Source organism: Argentina anserina, chromosome 3, assembly GCF_933775445.1.
Source record: "Argentina anserina chromosome 3, drPotAnse1.1, whole genome shotgun sequence".
NCBI lineage: Eukaryota > Viridiplantae > Streptophyta > Magnoliopsida > Rosales > Rosaceae > Argentina > Argentina anserina.
The window spans coordinates 23562339-23581031 of NC_065874.1; the positions used below are offsets into that span (position 1 = coordinate 23562339).

Here is an 18693-nt window from a genome sequence, read left to right on the forward strand (position 1 = left end):
GACCAATACGATAAGTAATATTTAGACCATTAATTACGACATTGTAATAGATACGGATACCAGTCATACAACTATAATCGTATTTTTGTATGTTTTAGTTGCATGCTATATTAGCAAGATAGGAATTTTTGACAATCTGTTTAGATCCTCTAAAATAAAATAAAAATAAAAATAATCCAAGAGGAGGTCAGGAGGTGGATGACCGATTGACCAGAACATTAAGCCCCACACGTGCGACACAGTCTAAAGCCCGCCAACCTCGAACTCGACAGAACCTATGAACCAAAGTACCAGACCCCCTTGCCCTTCCCTAAACTTGTCTTCAAATTCAAACTCTCAAACAGCATCTCCCCGAAAATCTGGGAATTTGGGATTCGATTAGTGAAGAAGAGAGAGGGAGTCGAATTGTTGCAGAGAGAGAGAAAGAGAGAGAGAAGAAAGGAAGGAAGAATGAATACGGGAGACCTGAACAAGGTGTGGGAAACAAGAGCCCTCAAAAGAAAGGATCGGCAAGATGAAGCGACCAAGATGCTCGACAGAATCGCCAAACAGGTGCAGCCCATTATGCGCAATCACAAATGGCGCGTCAAGCTTCTCTCTGAGATGTGGTAATTCCCCTCTCCTCTCTTTATTTATCTTCCTTGCCTATTAATACACATTTGTGCTATCGGATTAGGGAATGGAATCCCACTCTTGACATGATCAGCTATATCAATTGCTCACATTGGTCTTGACTCAATCTAATTTTTTTTTGGGTTTTGCTTGTTTGTTTGTGTATTTGTAATATTTCGAGGGGTTCATTTGTTTGTTTGTTGTTGGATTTAAATTTTCTTTGTGTGTATAGGCAAGAACTCGTGATAGACTTCAAGGGGTGAAACTCATCAACACCCTGCTTAAGCATATTGATAATAATCTCAGTATCACATTCAATACGCAATCCATAAGTTTTTTGTTTCGCAGCCATTTCTAAATCCAATAGGAGACCTCGGGCTTTCGCTTCAATATTTTCCCAATGCCAATGTAGTTGGAGTATCCCTCAATATGCCAAGCAGTGGCATTATCAAAAATCACTTTAACAGGCTGAATGAGAAATAAGGAACCTATCGTGAAAAACAATTTCATTCCTCCTTTTCGATTTGTACCAACATGTGAATACAAAGTGGAACTCGACATTAGGCCTCCATAATAGCTCTTCATGCAGTGAGCATTGGCAATATTGAAACTGCCCAGAGTAAGGGACTTAAAATTAGAGTTGGAGCAGATATTTGCTACCAATTAGCAAGGCTCTGGGACTATCTCTTAGTAGATGCAATAGGTTTCTGATATACCTGCAAACCAGGAAAAATCATCACTGGAGAGCCTCCATTACGCTGTCAGTATTTGTAAAAATCTCCCTATTATATAAAAGCCAAGAATAGTATTCTTAGCAGTCCATATGGTCTTGGTCCTGGTATTATATTGCATTCCTAGCAACTCTTCTCTTCTTGGACTTGGATTCATGTTTTTTTTAGCATGATTGAAATGATGGAGTAAAATTGACTATGTTAATTACTCACATTGGTCTTGATTTGATCCAAATTATTTTAGTGTTGTTAGTTATTACTTTAATAGCTTAATCTGTATATAGTTGTTTATAGCTGTGCTTAATTTCGTCAATCACCATGAACCTATGCCAGCAATGTGTTTTTTTTTTCTGGGGAGTTGTTAATATCTTCTGCTCATGTTGCTGCTGCCTTCAGAAATATTATTCATTTTGGATTACTGTAGTTTGTTTATTTTCCAGTATGGACCATAAGTGTCGCTCTGTATGTAAATTTTCCACATGTTTTTTTTTAATTTTTGGGACTATTCACTTCATTGCTTTGGTTATAAGAGATGAAAACCATTTGATAATATTGCAGCCCAACCAATCCTAGGCTTCTTGGATTGAATGTGAACCGCGGTGTGCATGTGAAGCTGAGACTGCGTAGGCCAAATAGAGATCTGGATTTCTATCCCTTCGATCAAGTTCTTGATACAATGCTGCACGAGCTTTGCCACAATGTTCACGGTCCCCATGATGCCAAGTTCTACAAGCTGTGGGATGAGCTTAGGAAGGTGCTTTTGATTTCACTACTCTTCATGTGCTTAATGTTGGTGTTGGAGACTTGGAGTTTTTAAAGTTTCATTGTTTAACAGGAATGTGAGGAGCTGATGGCTAAGGGTGTAACTGGCACTGCGGAGGGGTTTGATCTTCCAGGGAAACGTTTGGGAAGTGTTATGTGTCAACCTCCTCTTTCTTCTCTCCGGAAAACAGCACTTGCTGCTGCAGAAAAGAGAGCGGTTTTGGGATCTTTGATGCCATCTGGACCTAGGCGCCTGGGTGGTGATAGCTCTATGATGGCTGCACTTAGTCCGGTGCAAGCTGCTGCAATGGCTGCAGAGAGAAGATTGCAGGATGATATCTGGTGTGGTTCAGCATTTTCTGCAGCCTCTGAGGATGGTGAATGCAACTCTGGTAAATCAGAGGACTGTGAAAACATAGATACAAGGGAAGGAAGTTCAAGGATTCACAATGGTGCAAAAGCACAACCCTCAGGTACATTACCACAAAAACGAAGTCGCACACCTACTAACACTTCTTCACAATCATCAAAGGTCCATTTAGGATTTGAGTTTGTAGATCTATCCAGCTATGACTCAGTATCTGGAGCAATTATAAATTCTGATATTAGATCTCAGAAAAGAAGTCGTGAATCAGAAACCAATTCATTCCCTTTATCTGATCATCATCATCAAGAAACTAATTTTGTGGATTTGTTGGGTGTTTCAACCTCTGGTTCTGGTTTTATAAATGGTGGAACACATGATCCTGGAGAATCTGCTATGTGGCAGTGTGGAACATGTACGCTTTTAAATTCGGTAAGTGTATTTACTTCTAGCTGACTCCTTATATTGCTACCAATGAACCTCTATTTATATGAAGTTGGTTTCATGCAAGGGCTTTACTTCCTTTTGGAAGTATGTTTATGCAATGCATTATGCATTATATTTTTGAAATTTTCTTCCTTTAGTGTTACAAAATCTCCCCTTTTTGCTTTTAATGTTCTAGAATTGTACTAATATAATTGATTTACCTGATGATGAGAATACTGCAGCCACTAGCTCCAATATGCGAGCTTTGTAGCGCACAGAGACCAAAAGATGTTGGTACAAGTCGCAAAATCTGGTCCTGTAAATTCTGCACTTTGGAAAACAGTGTGAAGCTGGAGAAATGCTCAGCATGCGGGGAGTGGAGATACTCGCACGGTCCACCAATAGCAACCCGACCACCAAATCTGGGCACTTAAGAAGCACAAGATCTATGAATGACATGGCCTTCAACTTCTTGGTAGTTTTGAAATAGATTACCATTCTTTTTGGCAGTGGCATTTAGGTTGATATTTGCTATCTTGCTTCTTATTATGGTAAAGTTATGTGCATGAAGTCTGATGTTGGTCTAGATTGCTTGTGGAATTACTGATTTCTCAGAAAACAAATATAAATAGACTCTAGCTAACAGGTCAAATCATTGTGCCTAATTGGCAGCAGACAATCTGGAGGAAAGAAGGTGAATTAGGGTCCATTTTGTCGTAAAACGGGCTGGATAGTCGAGTGGTTCTTTGGCCTCCTTTAGTATAACTTTCTTGATTTAAAAAAAAAATTCAAGTTCTATCTAAACTTTTAAATTTTTTTTTTGTGAAAGTAAAAATGAATCCATTAAAGCAACTGCAAAGAGGCAGAACTCAATACAATCAAATAGCTCGCATAGAGCAAGCCTAATACTACAAACTAGAGCAACTTCATCTTGTACGACTGTTACATCCTCCATATTCCACTTGTCATAAACACACAATTGTGGCACAAGCAGAATATAAAGTACCTTAAAAGATTATCATAATTATTCCAGTACATACCAGACTTAAAAGGCAAACCAACTATAAGAAAATAAGCTTCATCCTGATAAGATCGGAGCCCATATATACTTATGCTTGCCCACACATCAACTCAAGCCCAATTACTGTGGGCACCCAATACCTTAGGCACTCTACCACTGCACCTTCCACCACCACCACCAATCTTGGATCCAATGGCCAGCCTCCCCACCGAAACACCATGACGACGAACCTTTTTCTTGTCAACAACCGAAAAAAATATGTTCACCAACACACATCGGGATTCGCACTACCACAAGATTTTTCAATGAAAGCTGACAAGGTATATAGGAAGTTTTTGTGGCGAAATTCCTTGTCGGATAAGTTCCGACCCACTTTTTTCTTTTGTTATAGGACCAATTAATTGAGCGTTTTTTGAAACATTTCCAGTTGTTTTGGTCAATGGAAGCACGGTCACCAACTCCATAGGATCCTCAATGCCGTCAAAACATCAAGTCTCCGACTGCAAGACGTTGCCTAACACAAAAACAACACTGCACACCCGAGACCTCCACCCACGAACAATGCCGACCCGAAAAATAGTCGATCAAACGTTGTCGTCGTCCTTTCTCAATCCACCTCTCGCCTAGGAGGACCCCAAAGAGAGAAAGCCGGATGTAACACGAGACGCCTTCAACGATGACGATTGCAACAACAATATCAGAGTCATCGGTCAAGAATGCCACTGCCAACACTTGCAAAAAACCTAAGACTGCTCCGAAAAGGTCAAGTACTAGCGTCCTACCGCGTAGTTTTTATAAATTTAAATTTTATTGTGTTTGTTAAATCAAATAAGAACAATTTGTTTTTTAATTACAAGTCATTGTCAGGCATTAGCAGATTTTAGAGACAAATTTGCTGTAAAAAAATCATTTGAAAATACTACTTTATGAACAATTTAATTTAGTTTACCCTCTATGATTAGGATGTGACTTCATATTAGTATGTATACTTTCACTTTCATCACCCCTTGAGCTCTTCAATTTCGATTAGTTGTGCCCTTCCAAATAAGATGTTAATTACAATATTGAGACCCACTTTATGGGTTCACATACAACCAAAACCAAAAAAGAAACTATTTCTTCCTCTTCTTTGGATCTTCATGGATGTATCTCATATAGTTCACAACAGATATGACACACTCATCACTTTGATTGGCGACGAAACCTTGGGAGTCTGTCAATTGGAGCTCTTAGAGTTGAGTGGTGAAGGCAATAAGCATAGAAAGTGGTTGGCAATTAAAGTTGTTGGCCAGGAAGGCTGCGAACTGTGTGTTGAATTGATGCAGTGGCTGGAGGCAGTGTAAGTAATCAATTTGGGTTGGTATTAGTCAGTTTTAGATGTATCTTTGATTGGTGGTGGCGTCGTAGACCAGTGATGGTCATAACTCATATTACTGGGGCTAACAGAGAGAACGATGGAGAGAGCGGCTCGGGAACAGCGTGGCTTGGGGAGAGTGATCAGAGAAGAGAGTTATTTTTTCAATATGCATGTTAACATTTTTATCCCCTAAAATGGGCAACAAAGAGTACATGTTCAATTTGGATGGAAAGGGCATTGTTTATTGAAATCGAAGAGCTTAGGGGTTAAATTGATGGAATGAAAGCATATAGACTACATGAAGATACCTCCTAATTACAAGTGGTAAATTGAATTTAATCCTTTTATGATTTCCATAAAAATTCATGCATTCAATGACTCGATGCTTTTATCATGGCATATCAAATGAGTTTCTTGATTTGCAAGTAATCTAACACATTTTTGTTGGAGCCATAATCCTCAATAGATTGTCCTGCAAAATTTTCTAGGATTTTGACTGAAGAACTATTTCAATTTATTTGGCACGGTTTCTCGATTAATCTCACATCTACATTGCAATATTATGCATGTTGAAAATTAACGCTTTCAACATACTTCAACAACACATTATCACCATTACAAGCCATTTTTCAATTTCTAAACCTATCAACTGTGAATGTTGGATAATGAGTGTCCTCATTATCAAAATAAACGGTGGCGAGCAATATGCTCTATCATGAGCAATTAAATACTCAAGCAATGGATTATCTTGTAATCAAAAGTTATAAAACTTAGCTTCTTACTCTCTTTTTCTCTCAATGAAAATAATATTTTACGTTCAAATAAAAATGAGAAGCTACATGCTTGTGAATATTGTACCTCTCATTTACTAGATATTCCCACATGGGAGAACATAATTCAGGATCATCTTCGAGAACATTAATATTATAATGTGACTCATGAATAGAACGCCGTGGTGAATCATCATAATTTAGATTGGATATGGAAGTTTAAAATATGGCACTAGAACCTGAGGACTTAACCTTTTTTTTTTTTTTCGGAAACCATGTAGTGATAAATTTGGACGAATGATTATAATGTTGCCAAAGGGGTTGGACCGGACAAAACACTTTGACTTCTCAAGTATACGTTAATGAGTGAGTAAAATTCCTTCTTATTTATAGGTATTGTAAGTAAATAAATCAATATGCTCGAATGATTGATTTATATCCTCAAATCAGAAGTGTTACTCTTCCAATTATAGCCTAGTTTGGGTTGATTCATGAGCTTTTTTTACAACTGATTTTGTTGGACATTTTATAATCGATGTTCAGTAAACTCTTTGAAGCTAGTTTTGAGAAAAATGAGTTCTTCAAAAAAAAATCAAATGCCTTCAGTAAGAAGCTTATATCATATAGTGTTTAGCATGCTGGATATTGTTGAAGTTGATGTGTTGAAACTAAGTTCAAATCATATTGTGCTTTAATTTTTTGGAATGTAAGCATATTTAGCTAGAGGTTGATTCAACAATTGTGCTTAATTTTTTACGGAATCCGCATCTTGTTCCGTGGCTTTTGCGAGTGGCTTAGGTTATTGTCTGCATTGTATTTTTCAGATGAACTTCCACTCTTCACATATTTTCGGGGAGCTTAATTTAAAACATTTAAACAAAGAGTTAAAATTAATGACTAAAAATATTGATTTTTGAGGAAAATTTGACGTTAAAAAAGATATTGGTAATTTTTTTTAAAAAAATTGATTTATATTCTATAGAACTATTTAGATTGTTATATATGTTAAATTGTGCATAACTATTAATAAAAGCATTTTAGTAGAAATTGTGAGGAGTTCCACAAGTCCATTGACAACTCAAGTTCGAATCACACCATGTGCATTTTTATCCGAATTTATTGCCTTCGCGTGTCTAATTTGGAGAATACGCGTGTCCATTTGAGATATGACGTGTCCATTACGTATCCGAAAATAATACGCGTGTCCAACCGTATCGTGTCCGTATCCGTGTCGGATTAACGACGAGAGGTTTAACACACGTCATTTATTTTCCCATCACGTGCGGTGCACATGGCCGTGTATCTTCAGGGCCGTGCATACAAGATACTCCGTAAGAAATTGTCATGTTTGAGAAACTACATCAACCACAGCCTTCGGAGTTTGGAGGTCCAATATTCACCTTTTTCTTGTTAAAAACAAATAAACAACAAAATTCAACAAATAGTTCCACCTCGAACAACTGGTTCCAATAGCTTCACACAACACATTTCCATAGCTCTCCTCCTCTTCCTCTTCCTCTTCAAACTCTGAAACTCTCCCCAGTTCTCATGTCCATGGCCTTTTCAACAACTCTTCTTTTCTCTTCTCTCCCTTCATCTTCCCCTCATCAACTCCCTCTCTTTCTCTACTCTTCCTTGCACCCACCAAAACAAGCCCAGACCTTTCTCTTCTCTTGAAACCCTCCACCACCTACCATAGCTTCCCCTCTAAAGCTTTGACCTTTCTGAAAGCTTTTGCGTTTTCGTTCTGACCCAAACTGAGATGCCCCTCTTGAAACCCTCCACCACCTACCATAGCTTCCCCTCTAAAGCTTTGACCTTTCTGAAAGCTTTTGCGTTTTCGTTCTGACCCAAACTGAGATGCCCCGTTTGATGTGTTTCCTTGGTTGGTAGAAATCAGTCTTGTTAAAAAGGGCTTTTGTCCCTATTTGAAGCTGAGGCTGAGTTGTGTTTGAGTCTAGGGGGCTCTGATCTGTCTCTGGATCGTGAAAGCTCAGATCTTTGTGGGTGAGGTGTTTTCATTTGCAGCAGAAAGTTACAGGGTAGAGTTTGTTTTCATCAATTTGTGTGTAACTTGAATTGTTTATGGTGGGTTGTTGAGTTTGTAGATCATTGAAACAGTTGGGGTACGTTCTTTGAGCATTTTTTCATCTGTAAAGTTAGGACCTTTGGTGTTCCTTGGGCTCCCTAAGCTTTTAAGGTTTAAGATTTTGTGGTCTTATTTATCAGAGACTTATTTTCACATTGATGGGTGTAAGATAGGTTATGATTGTAGCATCGGGGCGGTTTTGGGTTTGTTGTTAGAGAATCGAGTAGGTGTGTGGTCTTTGGTTAGGCCACAATGTCTGGAAATGAGCACTGTTTTGTGGAATGGAAAGAACATTTTGTTTCGCAGGAGAGGGGAAACCGTGTGGTTCATTATTTCTTGAAGGATTCTACTGGAGAATCCATACGTGCAGTAATAGGTACGGAGAGGAGTGTTAGGCATATGTTCTATGTTGTGGCTGATGAGTTTTTACAAGTGCACGGGAGTGAAACGGCTAATACTAATTACAAATGGAGGTCAAGAAGGGAGGTTGTGGATTGGCTTACGTCTATGCTGTCCAAGCAGCTTTCACATGGAGATCTGTACGGTACGTATTGCCCCTTATATAATATGCTATGCACGTACGTTTTCAAGATATTTCTTATATTGCTTTGGAGATTTAAGAACCATGATTGATTTGTGTAAGAGAAATGTTTTGATATTGCAAATTAGCCTAATATGATAATTTTAGTAACTGATTCTTGAAATGGGAGTTAATGTGGATCAGCCACTTATCTGTTACTCAATGTGGATCAGCCAATTATTTGATACTAAATATTTTGATCTCAATATTTATTTGTAACAGAGTCACTTGAACATGATCCATCACAAGGGTTAGGGAGTCCTGAATATCCAAATAATGGAAGTAGTGGTCCCCAGATCCAAGTTTCCAAAGACTCGGTATCCTTCTGTTGATATCCTTTTATGTTATCTTCTCAACTATGCTTTTCAATCTTGCCTGAGAGAGTCACTCTGAAACATGTTATCAGGGCCATGCAAAGAACTTCAAGATGAACAGTCCAGACATTGTTTGGTCAGGTGTTTCATGGACATGTGGTAAACAGCTCAAGCATTTTCCTGCATTCTGTAGGAATGGGATTAAAATAGAGGTAAGCATTTTGTAATTCAAGTCAACCAAGTTTTGAGGTGTTTCACTTTTATGTAAATGCAGAAGGGTTTTTAACAAAATTTCTATTTTAAGGAAGTTATGTATTGATTTTCCGGGAACCTGGCAATAACTTAATAAGTTTCAATTAAGGTAGTTTTGATAAATAAACGGACATCTATTGTTCTTCCTTATTTTTCTTCTGTAAGCTCTCCATATTCTTTAGACTGACAGCTAGGACTGCTCTGCCATAAAGGATTTTCAATTAAAATGAATTTGTTCTCAACCGGGGAAAATAGGGTAGCGATTGCTTGTTTTACTAGTTGCAGTCTTTTTTATTTTTAAACTTTTTATTCATATTTTCTCACCTCTGTGATGTCTAAATTTGTATGGCAAATCAAATGAGGATCTGGATACCAAACAGAAATCAAAGATGTTGATCATCATTCATGAAACAAAAGAATTGTTAGTTATTTATGATTCATGAGGTGAAAAGCATGCAAGTAATTTTTCGTATTGAAGTGAATATAATGAGAGAATCAATCTAGAAAAGTCAAGATGATCATCAATCATAACAGATATACAAAGAAATATGTGGGTGTTTCGTGGTATTTAACTTTGTTTCACCAATCCTAGAGGAATTTCCTTCTTTACGTCTTGAAGCTTTCACCCTCTGCTGGTTAATATTGTAGTGCAACTTGTCCTCCCTTGGTGTATCAGAATTGATCTACCGTTCTATTACTCTGATCCATTGATTCTAAGTCTTGAGTAAACTTTTTCACCATAGGGGTAGAATGACAGATATATTATTTTTGTCCAAAAAGCCATTCTGTGCGCAGGAAAAGTTTTTGACCTGGAACATATATTGGCTGAGTACCTCATACTGTCATACATGTCTTCGTCACTTTTTTTTTTTAAGAATAGTCATTCCACCAACTTTCTGTACTTGTGTTCTGGTCATTTCAGATTTTTCAAACAGTTTTGATCTTGTAACATGATTTCGACTCAAGATTAGAAGCATCTTAACCCTACATTTTGAGAATATGACATAAGTCAAAGAAAAAAGAGTGAGCTGATTCAAAGTCAATATGATGAGCAATAGATCTTTGTTGTGGGTCGTTAACCTACAGTGCAAATTTTATTGTGGGGTAGTACAACCGAAAGGAAGCAGTGATAGTTTCTGGGAACATGTGCTGCAGAAACTACTGTAGTAATATGCTAATGAGAAAGATGGGGATCAAATTTGGAGTACTAATTTGCCAGAAATGGATTTAAGACAAAGGAAGAAGGGGAAATTTTGGACTTTGATGTAAAGGAGGATCACGAGTGAATTCAGAGTGCGACATTTTTATGATCATAATCATAACAGGAATTATCAGATTGCCGGTGTAGAAGTTACCCATGGAAAATTAAGAATTTACTGGTATGACTTCCAGATTATCCATGAGACATAGGCTTTCCTCCCAAGGAAGTCAGGTATTAGATGCTCCAGCAGGTAGACTTGAGCACATATCTGTGTTCTTTTGATTTTTACAAAGAAATTGGAGAATTTAATGGCAATAGATCTATTTGAGTTGTATTTTCAGTTATCACTGTTAGATTCTGCAATAATGGGACTATAACTGGCAGTTTGGAACTGATTTGCTTAGGTTGAGGTAATATTACTTTTTGGAGGAGCCGGGTAGCATTAATAATAGTCCACCATAGCTTGTTACTATTGCTTCTTTCCCTTTCATATTAACTATTAGGTTATGTTGTGTTGTGTTGTGTTTGTGATGTCTTCTCTCTCGCATGCCATTCAAGTTTCTTCCATAGCACAGGGATTGCCGATGCAAAAAGAAAGGAATGTTCTACAGAATAAAGATGTTTTCTATGGACATTTTCTCCAAAAAGTAAATTAACTGATACTAATTAGGTTTGTTACTTTGTTGTTACCAATGATTTGTAGATTAATGGTTGTAACTTCAGCTCTTATGTAAGATTGTTGGATGTAATCGATCCCAAGAGCTAATTAGAGAGAAGTTATGTGTTGAAAGCCCTATGATCCCCACCCATTATTTGAGGTTTTGAACCTAATCAGTATATTACCTACATGGTTACTTCAGAGACATAACATTGGTAGAATTAAGTCTTCATTTCCTGTTTAAAAGATTGAGTGCACAGCAGTTTTTTTCAAGATATAATGCTTGAGCATACCTTGTGGCCATGCACACACTAACTGCTTCTTGACGCCAGTAGTGCATTGTAGTCTGATATGCTTGATCCCCTAGGAAAGTACATCTTGCTAGAGTTGATATATTGTTGCATGAACTTGAGGGTTTTAGTTTAAAAATTGTAAGCCTTGAGGACTTGAGGTTATCTATATAAGAGTCCGTTGATGTACCTCTTGTTGTAATTACTACAGCCTACATTTTCTAATGAAATCAAGATGGTGTTCAGAATTTTGCTGTAATTTTTATTTCTCCTCTGATTGTTCTTGTTTCCCCTTATAATGTAGATCAAGTCCTTTGTATTCGTCATGGCAAAAGGAGAAAATCGCTATGTTGCTTATATGGAAGATATGTATGAAGACAAAAGGGGTCAGAAAAAGGTCAAAGTCAGGTGGTTTCATCGTAATCAGGAAGTTAAGGGGGTAATTCCTTTACAAAATCCTCACCCTAAGGAAGTTTTCATCACGCCATATGTGCAGGTCATTAGTGCAGAGTGTGTTGATGGTCCAGCAACAGTTTTAACACGTGAACATTATGAAAAGTGCGCATTTGTGTTTCCTCAGGCATTATTGGCCAAAGTGCATCTTTGCTACAGGCAGTTTAAAAGTAAAAGGGTGAAGCCATTTGATTTGAGTAAGATGCACGGCTATTTTATTCAGCCGATCCTCTCTTATTTGAGTCCCAACTTTTTACCGAATTCAGAGTGTATGAGTGATACTCTGATTGGAAAAGAAGATAAGTTGGGCACAAGTGACTATGTAAAGCTGGGAACTAAAAGGACTAGGAATGGAAGGCCATGCCAGAGGGTTCCAACAAATCAAAACTCAAGCTTTGGTTTTCTAGACAAGAGGTTGCTTTCGTGGAATACCCCACTATTTAAGGTTGATGAAAAAATAGAATTGCTATGCCAAGATAGCGGCATTCGGGGATGCTGGTTTAGGTGTACAGTCTTGCAGACATCACGAAAGCATATTAGAGTCCGGTACAATGATTTGCTAGATGAGGAAGGATGTGGCAATCTGGAGGTACCCTTACACTTGATTTATCCTCTCTTTTGATCATTCTTTGAGTGACCTGTACTTTTAAGTCTAAGTCATGTACTCATGAGTAGTATCAGCAACTAGGATTTTGAATTAGGTACACTATATATCCTTCGATATTCGTTTTTGATTAGCTTTCATTTATATTGCTATTGCAATTATATCTCAACTTATATTTTACAGTTTCCCAGATATTGAGTGATCCAACATATTTAGCTCTTAAAGTCCTGTATTCGTTTGAGTGATTGTTCTATATTATTATGATTTCCAATGGTTTCTGAAGCTTATTTTTGTGGCCCAAATCTGTTATTTGTAGGAATGGATCCCTGCTTTTAGACTCGCTAAGCCTGATAAGATTGGCATGCGGCATGTAGGCCGCTCAATAATTCGGCCAGCCCCTCCTGAGGAGCAAATGGGCCTTCCTCTCGAGGTTGGTTCTGCCATTGATGCGTGGTGGAGTGATGGCTGGTGGGAAGGGATTATAACTGGATTTGGCAGCTGTGATGATAATGTTCAAGTCTACTTTCCGGGTATGCTTAATATTAAATACGGTTTTTATCTTTTTATGTTAACATTTCTGTTACATTTTATTTCTATGTTTTTTTTCTTTCCATTGGGGTATGCAATAATTTCTGTGGTGCTTTTAGGGGAAAGTTTAGTCTTGAACATGGACAAAAAGGATCTAAGAATATCAAGAGATTGGTTAGGGGATCAGTGGGTTGATATTGAGGCGAAGCCTGATGTCCTTTCAGCCATATCTTCAACAATTAGCTCTTGCACTAGGCCCTTTGTGTCATCCAACATTGCCAAGGTTGTTGAGGATGTTGGTTGTGGTGGTAATACTTTGTCGTGTCCTGAACTTCCTTCTAGTTCTAGACGTGAAAAAGAAGAACTATGTGCATTGCCCAGCTGTGATCGTCTTCCTGATGAAATGGACTTGGTCAATGATAAGAAGCCACCATCAATAAAGGAAATTGGTCCTTCTAGTTCTCGACTTGAAAAAGATGAATCAGGTGCATTTCCCAGTTGTGATCATCTTCCTGATAAAATGGACTTGGTCAATGATAAGAAGTCACCATCAATTAGGACCATTGGTACTGAAGGTGTTGATGGCAATGACAAGTCTGGTGATATAATAGTTGTCCAAGGTAATGATCACTATGATGCCAAAGATGACCTCAATGGTGTTAATGAGGGTCAAGAATGCATGGAGGTGGTTGAAAATCCAAGGAAGAGCCCTAACGTTGTAGATCCAGGGAAGAGCCCTAAAGCTGTAGAATTCATGGAAGTGACATCATAAGATGTCCAACATTGCCGTACTTGATGAGTTATTGTTGTTAGCTAATATCAAAGTGTCTCACTTGGGATATCTGTAAATAGTTACACAGATGTTTGGGGAAGCTCGCACTAATTGGAGGTGGTGGTCTTCAGGATGTACAGTAATTGGAGCAGATTTATAATTGTTTTGTTCTGATTTTCAGTCTTTTTAGAATTCTGATACTTAGAATTAGAAGCTCAGAATTCGAGTCTGGAAGATAGAATCTTGTCTAGGTGGAGAAGATGGGGGAGGTCTATGGGTTATCAGCTGATTTCAGTTGTTTCCATCCCAAGTACAGGTTCTTATGCGTTGCTCACTGTTTATCTTCTACATAAGTCCGTCCTTCCACCTTAGCGCTGTTGTTCATGATTGCTTGTAACCTGTATTAGAAGTCATGTAATGTTAAATAATGATTTTCTTGGCTTCATGTTGTGTAGAACTTGACCTGAGAATTCAGTCCTGGAATTAATAGTGGCGAAATTACTTTTTCCTTTGAAGCATCAAATTCTGAAAGAAATGTATATTTCACTGTTATTTCTTTCAAGTACAAGGTTCCATATTTGGAATTTAGTCAACAGGATTACAGAATGATTTGTTGATCCGCAAAATTTAGTCAGGAATAAATCTTAGAACTCACTTAAATTGGCAAAGATTAAATTATGAAAAACTTAGTACTGTTGAAAAAATTGAAAAGGTTGTTCAAGTTTGAACACTTATAAGTTTGAACACATCCCATGCATCTATTTCAAATGCATCTTAATTTCTAAATATGCTGTCTTTTGGAGAGAAAATAAACTAATAAGATCACGAGAAATACTAAGGAGACATAAAGAGAGATAAGAGAACTAAATACATAGAATTTCTAAAAAAATCAAGAAACACGGATTTCCAACTTGTTTAGATGGAATACAGAGGACATGTAAAGAGAGTGACAAAAGAATCAAATACACATAAACTCCTTTAAAAAATTAATGGTGATGCCGTTTAGGGCAAAAATTGAGAAATTCTAGAAATGGTATCTAAAATAAATACACAAATTTCCTTGTTGCATGCAACTTGAGATTACAATTGGCACTGAAGTGGATCAAAGAATAAAAGATAGAAAAGAAAAAAAAAATTATGAACAAATTACAAAAACTATAGTCTAAGCCATTGCTCTCCATATATAAATTTGGTATCCAGAAAAGGGATTATCTCCGCATTACTAAAAGACTTCAACCATTGTACCCTCCCTCTTTTATCTGCTCCTTTGCCTCTGCATTTGTACTCTCCAAATTCCACAGTCCTGTTAGAGAAAAATCAGTTTTTGTTAGATGCTTGAAAATAGTATAAGTGATCAGGATGTGAGGCCATGTTAATTGAACTCTAAAAAAGGCTACTGTACTATTAGAGGGAGCAAATAATCTGATTTGTAATCTGCCAAATGCTAAACTCAAAGGATACCTCTGCCTTGGTGGGATGTTCCAGTCACTCCACCCTGGAGGAGTTATTATGTTGTCAATATGGCAGTACGAATATAGTACTCTCGAATAAGCTCCCCAAGCTCTTCCCAAGTAGATATTTCCAGTTCCGATGATTTTGCAGTTCACGAAAGAGAACCCTGTATCTTCATTTGGGGAGTCTCTATGATGAGCTGCAATGGCCCCATAGGTCTTAGCTGTTGATTGAATGATACAGTCCTGGTTGCAATTGCAAGAAGCCAATTCAAACAGCATCAGAATTATAAGAAACTTAAAGAGCAAGTTATGTATGGAAGTGCTAGACAAATTTTGTACCTGGTAGAGTGATCTTGATCTGCCAAATATGAAGTCCACATTTCCTTGGATGTGGGATTCGTAGTAGTAGTGTGATCCATTCTCATCCAATAGTGTATCTTGTGCTCCCAAGACCCTTACTCTATAGAACATGGCCTTGTCACCTGCAACTCTAAGGGCCACTCCTTGCATTCCATACCCTCCTGGCACTGCAACCACACTGTTCTGCAATAACAGCTTGAAATTGTAAACCAATCACTTAACAAATACTTTAACTTCTAACAAACTTTTTCAAATCGTTTAAGTCTCATTGTGATACTTTCAGACTTGCGCGTCAGTCATTACCTCGAAAGTGATCCCTGTTGCACAGAAGTAATCAGCCTCTATGGCTACAGTTGCTGTTCTGTATGTTCCTAGTTCAAAGCCATTGATGTCCTTATCAGATGCCTTATCGTTCCAAGTTATAACAGTCTCGGAAGTTTGATTCAGGTTCCCTATAAATGATATGTATGGCTTGGTTATTGGTATACGCACCTTCTCTCTGCAAAACATAACCAAGAAAAAGAAGGTAAGACTAAATTTTCACACTCCAAAAATTAAAGCACATCAAGAAATACATAGGTGGTGTTATTATATTTTTAACCACTAAGATTATTTGTGACTACCACTGCCCACGTAGCTCATCAGAGTTTTAACTCATCTCCTTCAAAAACACAGAAATTGTCAAACTCTGCAAGACCTGGATATTCTTTTGGCTTCTGTCAAACAGATGGAAACAACTTCTTTTCTCACAGAAGCCATGTCTATACGAAAATGAAAAGAAGAGGATATTAACCTATAAATTCCGGGAAGAATGTATATTTTGACTCTTTGAGTGTTATGATCTGGAACCATGTCAACTGCTCCTTGAACTGTCACAGAATTTCCTCCTCCATTCTTGTCCACAACAATGAGGCACGTCCCGTTTTGTGGTTCATTTCTAGTGTTCAAACCAATAACCATTTGCTCATCCACCTTCAAATCATCCCAGCTGATATAACTTCTTTTATATGCTTCACTTTGTGAGAAACCAATCTGAAAACCACCCAACAAAACAAGTAGAACTAAACCAGCACCAGCAGCAACAGAAGCACTAAAAACACCCAAGTCCATGTCTCAAAAGTAGTGGCTTCAAACAATCAAAAACTAAGAAGTACATGAAACCCAGAAAGCTGATCCAAGAAGGAGATGTTTTGCACAACTAGTTTTGAAGTTTTGGTTGGTTTCTGGAATTGAGGGAGGAGTGAAAGTGGTGAAAATAATAAATGGGGGAGCGTGGGATGTTGCTTGTGACAATGCTACAGAGTTGAGATCAGCAGCATATATAAGAAGAATCATAAATATTAAGGATCACAGAGATATTGCATAGATTGAACTATAAGCTCAGGAATTTAAAGAGACTTGGGTTAGTCATCAAACTCTTGCTCAGAGCAAAACTTAATGCTCCAAATTAATTGATGGGAGTTTGTCAAGTGAAGTTCGGTGTTTTATATGCATAGAAGTTATAAGGGTTTAGCTCTTGAAGGTGGAAAAGAGCGGTTATGTTATTCTTAGGAGGATGAAACTGACATGAGAGATTTACAAGAGAAAAAGAAAAGGCCTTTAGGATTTGAGGTGGGATTTGATTACATAGACAGAGGCAGAGGGTCTCTTTGCATGAGGCTTTGGAGGAAATGATTAAGGATTCAGAAATTCGTCACACCCTCAAGGCAGTTCACGCACGTTATGCGCGCACGTCCAACTATATATTAGGGTCCAAAATGATTACATTTATTTAGTAACTTGATTTTGTCTCATCATATTTATCCCTTTGTAACAGTTTGTGATTTTACTCTTTATTGTGGAGGAGTTTACGGTGCTAACTTTTTTTACTGTACAACTACTCTTTTGTGAATCAAATTTACAACCTTAATTAGACCATGAGAGTATCTAAAAGTCCAAGGTTAAGGCTAGGCTTTGAGTTCTACCTATTATTCGGCTCTGCTAGTCTATATTTACTAGTGGACGAGTTATCGCGCTGGTTTGTGTGTTTTAGGTTTGTTTTATATATGTCATTTACAGAGAAGGTTTTTCTAGATACCGAATAAAAGTTCTACCTGTTGTAATAATTCAGATCAAGTAACTTTAAAAGAGCTTATATTACAAATATTTCAGATTTGGTTCGAGGAGGCCGGTGATCGAGGATGTTCGAACTCTCTCTGGCCTTAGATACAAGCTTAACAACCCATTCAAGAAACCATATTCATCTTCATCACAAATAAGCTATATATTTAGATGGTCTAGATAGTAACCAGCATTTCATGACATAGTTGAGAAAGTAAGATTGCTTGCGTGATCTCCTATCATTTTACTCCAACTTTGTTCCTACAGCAAGTAGAGGTAAGAATGCGTTGATCTTCCAAATTCTGCTTGGAGTGCCATGCTCGTCGAATCTCCCTTACTTGCCATAGTTTCACATTGATCGTAGGCCTTGCATGTAGCTAGTTGCCACGCAAAATAAATGATAACGAACCAAAGTCTTCACTGTGCTCGAGTATCCCCCATATGCCTGCATGTCATTCATTTCTTACTTGTAACAACTGATGATGAATCCATTGGTAAGTGGTAACTTAGTCAATTACTCACATGGGATGATGATCATGATGATGATGAACATACATATGTACATCGATCTTTAGTGACTTTCAATCTTACATGTCTTACGTACACAAAAATATTAAAGAAAAAGATTTTTCGTTTTCCCTATGAAACCTCCTATTTACATTTATACATACTACTAAGAAATGATATTAGCAAGTAGAAACTAGAGTCTTCAATTTAAAGCTTCAAGCAATCTTTAATCTTGGTTGTACCAGCTAATGTGCAGTTCCTCGTGTTCTTCTTGACTGGAAAAAATTCAGGCAAATCATAGATAATAATTGCAGGAGTAACTTCTCCGGCCAGCTAAAACAGGATGCAGTCCCAGTAATTGTCTCTATCTAAATATAGCTAGTTTAAGTATCAACATTCATCACTACCTTACCTCCCGAATGATTAAGGAGATCGAGGACGAGGTCGATCAGGTGGTATGAGTCCATCAAGTACCAAAAGACGGAAAC

General features: G+C 37.6%; 3 protein-coding genes across 3 annotated transcripts; 2 read left to right on the forward strand and 1 right to left on the reverse strand.

Annotated features, from left to right (window-relative positions):
* The first annotated feature begins 276 nt into the window (after positions 1 to 276).
* Positions 277 to 3547, forward strand: LOC126788046 (uncharacterized). Its single transcript, XM_050514000.1, has 4 exons — positions 277 to 608; positions 1902 to 2097; positions 2179 to 2901; positions 3138 to 3547. The coding sequence occupies exons 1-4, from the start codon at positions 451 to 453 to the stop codon at positions 3327 to 3329; spliced, it is 1269 nt and encodes a 422-aa protein (XP_050369957.1). The 5' UTR covers positions 277 to 450; the 3' UTR covers positions 3330 to 3547.
* A 4358-nt stretch (positions 3548 to 7905) lies between these two features.
* Positions 7906 to 14298, forward strand: LOC126788043 (uncharacterized). The gene is made up of 6 exons (XM_050513995.1): positions 7906 to 8676; positions 8935 to 9029; positions 9119 to 9238; positions 11732 to 12469; positions 12801 to 13014; positions 13132 to 14298. Exons 1-6 carry the CDS (start codon positions 8385 to 8387, stop codon positions 13782 to 13784), a joined length of 2112 nt encoding a protein of 703 aa, XP_050369952.1. The 5' UTR covers positions 7906 to 8384; the 3' UTR covers positions 13785 to 14298.
* Positions 14299 to 14939: 641 nt separating this feature from the next.
* LOC126788049 (pectinesterase QRT1) lies at positions 14940 to 16708 on the reverse strand. The gene is made up of 5 exons (XM_050514003.1): positions 16392 to 16708; positions 15902 to 16097; positions 15578 to 15781; positions 15246 to 15481; positions 14940 to 15087 (listed from the first exon to the last, which is right to left on the reverse strand). Exons 1-5 carry the CDS (start codon positions 16706 to 16708, stop codon positions 14940 to 14942), a joined length of 1101 nt encoding a protein of 366 aa, XP_050369960.1.
* Between the last annotated feature and the right edge of the window lie 1985 nt (positions 16709 to 18693).

Coding starts and splice junctions, on each gene's coding strand:
- LOC126788046 (XM_050514000.1), top strand. CDS start 451: ATGAATACGGGAGACCTGAACAAGGTGTGGGAAACAAGAGCCCTCAAA. Junction 2,098..2,178: donor TGTGGGATGAGCTTAGGAAG/GTGCTTTTGATT, acceptor ATTGTTTAACAG/GAATGTGAGGAGCTGATGGC. Junction 2,902..3,137: donor CATGTACGCTTTTAAATTCG/GTAAGTGTATTT, acceptor AGAATACTGCAG/CCACTAGCTCCAATATGCGA.
- LOC126788043 (XM_050513995.1), top strand. CDS start 8,385: ATGTCTGGAAATGAGCACTGTTTTGTGGAATGGAAAGAACATTTTGTT. Junction 9,239..11,731: donor GGAATGGGATTAAAATAGAG/GTAAGCATTTTG, acceptor CTTATAATGTAG/ATCAAGTCCTTTGTATTCGT. Junction 12,470..12,800: donor AAGGATGTGGCAATCTGGAG/GTACCCTTACAC, acceptor TGTTATTTGTAG/GAATGGATCCCTGCTTTTAG.
- LOC126788049 (XM_050514003.1), bottom strand. CDS start 16,708: ATGGACTTGGGTGTTTTTAGTGCTTCTGTTGCTGCTGGTGCTGGTTTA. Junction 15,482..15,577: donor GATCAAGATCACTCTACCAG/GTACAAAATTTG, acceptor AATTGCAACCAG/GACTGTATCATTCAATCAAC. Junction 15,088..15,245: donor AACATCCCACCAAGGCAGAG/GTATCCTTTGAG, acceptor TTTCTCTAACAG/GACTGTGGAATTTGGAGAGT.